Source organism: Numida meleagris, unplaced genomic scaffold (assembly GCF_002078875.1).
Source record: "Numida meleagris isolate 19003 breed g44 Domestic line unplaced genomic scaffold, NumMel1.0 unplaced_Scaffold601, whole genome shotgun sequence".
NCBI lineage: Eukaryota > Metazoa > Chordata > Aves > Galliformes > Numididae > Numida > Numida meleagris.
This window is the reverse complement of record NW_018364816.1, coordinates 22146-24134: the sequence shown is the minus strand read 5'-3', so window position 1 is coordinate 24134 and position 1989 is coordinate 22146. Positions and strand designations below refer to the sequence as shown.

General features: G+C 57.6%; 1 protein-coding gene across 3 annotated transcripts in view; it reads left to right on the top strand.

Annotated features, from left to right (window-relative positions):
* Positions 1-352: 352 nt before the first annotated feature.
* The window catches only part of LOC110391892 (platelet glycoprotein VI-like), a 5922-nt gene continuing 4285 nt past the window's right edge, over positions 353-1989 (top strand). Inside the window, exons 1-4 of one of the 3 annotated variants that reach the window (XM_021383851.1) lie at positions 353-555; positions 674-952; positions 1444-1581; positions 1702-1854. In XM_021383851.1, the coding sequence (XP_021239526.1) occupies positions 507-555; positions 674-952; positions 1444-1581; positions 1702-1754 (519 nt within the window). In that variant the 5' untranslated portion in view covers positions 353-506 and the 3' untranslated portion in view covers positions 1755-1854. Of the gene's footprint in view, positions 556-673; positions 953-1443; positions 1855-1989 lie in introns of those variants that run through there. The other 2 variants (XM_021383850.1, XM_021383849.1) reach the window with 2 other exon arrangements.

Sequence of the window (1989 nt, the reverse complement as noted above, 5' to 3'; positions counted from 1 at the left end):
CAGAGCAAAGCACAGAGGACAGAGTGTGGTGCCCAAAGCGCATGGTGACAGTGGGCTGGAGGTGTTGGGAACTGCATGTGACATCCCATGTGGGACACCCCATTGGAGCTGCAAGTCCTGGGTGTGTGGCATCCCATGGAGGACACCAGGCAAGACCACGAGCTGGCAGAACTTAGGGGACAGGGTGTGACACTTGAGGGGTGATTGCCTGCCTGGGACACCCCACAGAGGCTGTGTGTTGTGCTTTGTGAGTGTAACCCTATCAGGGACCCATCAGAGTCACCACAAACGGGGGAAATTTGTCACATGAGGAGGTGACATCATGGCATCCTGTCCCCAGGGGGAAATGAGATTGCCGCTCCGGCCACTCCCTGTCCCCTCTGCAGTCTCGCTGTCCCCAAGCTGCTCCTGCCTCATGGCACCAATGGCTCTGGCCCTCATCCTGGGTGAGTGACAATGGGGACGTGGTGCCACAGGGGTTGGTGGCCCTCTGTGGGACCAGGACCATGCCCCTTGCAGGTTGGTGTCTGGTGGCAGCCAGCAGGGCACAGCACCGTGAGTATGGGGACAGGGGGAGAATGGGGACAGAGGGAGGGGAGTGTGGTGAGGGGGCCATCCAAGGGGTCGAGGATGGTGTAGAAGGGACAAGGCTGACTGCTGTCCCCTGTCCTAGTGCTCCGACCCTCCCTGTCTCTGCACCCCAGCCAGGGGGTGTCCCTGGGGGACACTGTCACCCTGCGGTGCCACCTGCCCCACACAGCTGCCTGGGTCCAGCTCTGGTTTAATGGAACTTTGAGATCTGACAAGGAAAAAGACAAGGAGCAAGATACAGTGGAGTTCTCCTTGGTTGTCACAAACCTGGAAGACACGGGGACATATCAGTGTCGGTACCAGGTGTCAGAGCCACTGTGGACATCGAGTATGAGTGACCCCGTGGAGCTGGTGGTGACAGGTGAGGGCACTGGGCACAGTGGGTGGACCTGAGCTTTCCCGAATGGCCAAGTCCCATCACTACTCTCTGCACAAAAACCACAGCTACCTCCCACTCAGCATTTCCCTGAGCCCAGGGAACGTGTGGCAATGGTGACGATATCACCACCCAGTGCTGGAATGACCGTTATAGTGTCACATTCCTCCTGCACAGAGGTGAATGCTCAGCCCCTACCCAGCACCAGGATCCCACTGGTGGGGCACAGCCACCTTCAGCCACTTTGCAGGGACGCTGGCCTGTTTTGGCACCAATACGTACTCCTAGAACATCTAGGACCACACATTTCTGTCCTCACTCCTTGTAGATAACGTGATGCTGCAGGTGACACCCACACCTGCAACCCATGTTAGGTCTGAGACCCCAATTTGTCTGCCCTCAGTGTCACCCGTGGGTGGCACTGTCACTGAATCCCAGCTCTGTGATGGTGACACCCAAACACCCTGACCCCACAGGTGCCAAGGGGCCATTCCCCCGTGGGAACCTGGTGGTGGCGGTGGTGAGGGGCTGCGCTGCTGTATTCGTCTTCTGCCTGGGCCTCTACTTCGTGCTCGATGCCCGCAGCCTCTGGACACAGAGAGATGAGAGCCCTGGTGAGGAAGGAATTGAATGGTTTCCATCCCCTATAGATCCCCCCAAGAATCCCCTTCCTGTCCTTTGATCCCCTATAGGTTACGTACAGATCCCCCATATGTCCCTCATGGCCCCCACAGAACCCGCACTCTTTCCCGTCTCCTTTTTGATGCAGGTGTCCCCCCAGCAATGACTGAGGCCCTTCAGATCCCGGTAAGTGCCTGTGTTAGTGGACCCCAAATCCCAACCTGCCCCTTAGGGCCTGCACTGGACATCACCATGGACACCCAAATCCTCACCATGGGGTCCTCAAATGACCCCCAGCCCCATATGGCTCACCCTGACATTTATGTGCACCTCCTGTATCCACACCATGGGAATCCCAAATCTGAATTGCAGGGAATCCCCCATCCCACAGTTCTAAATAC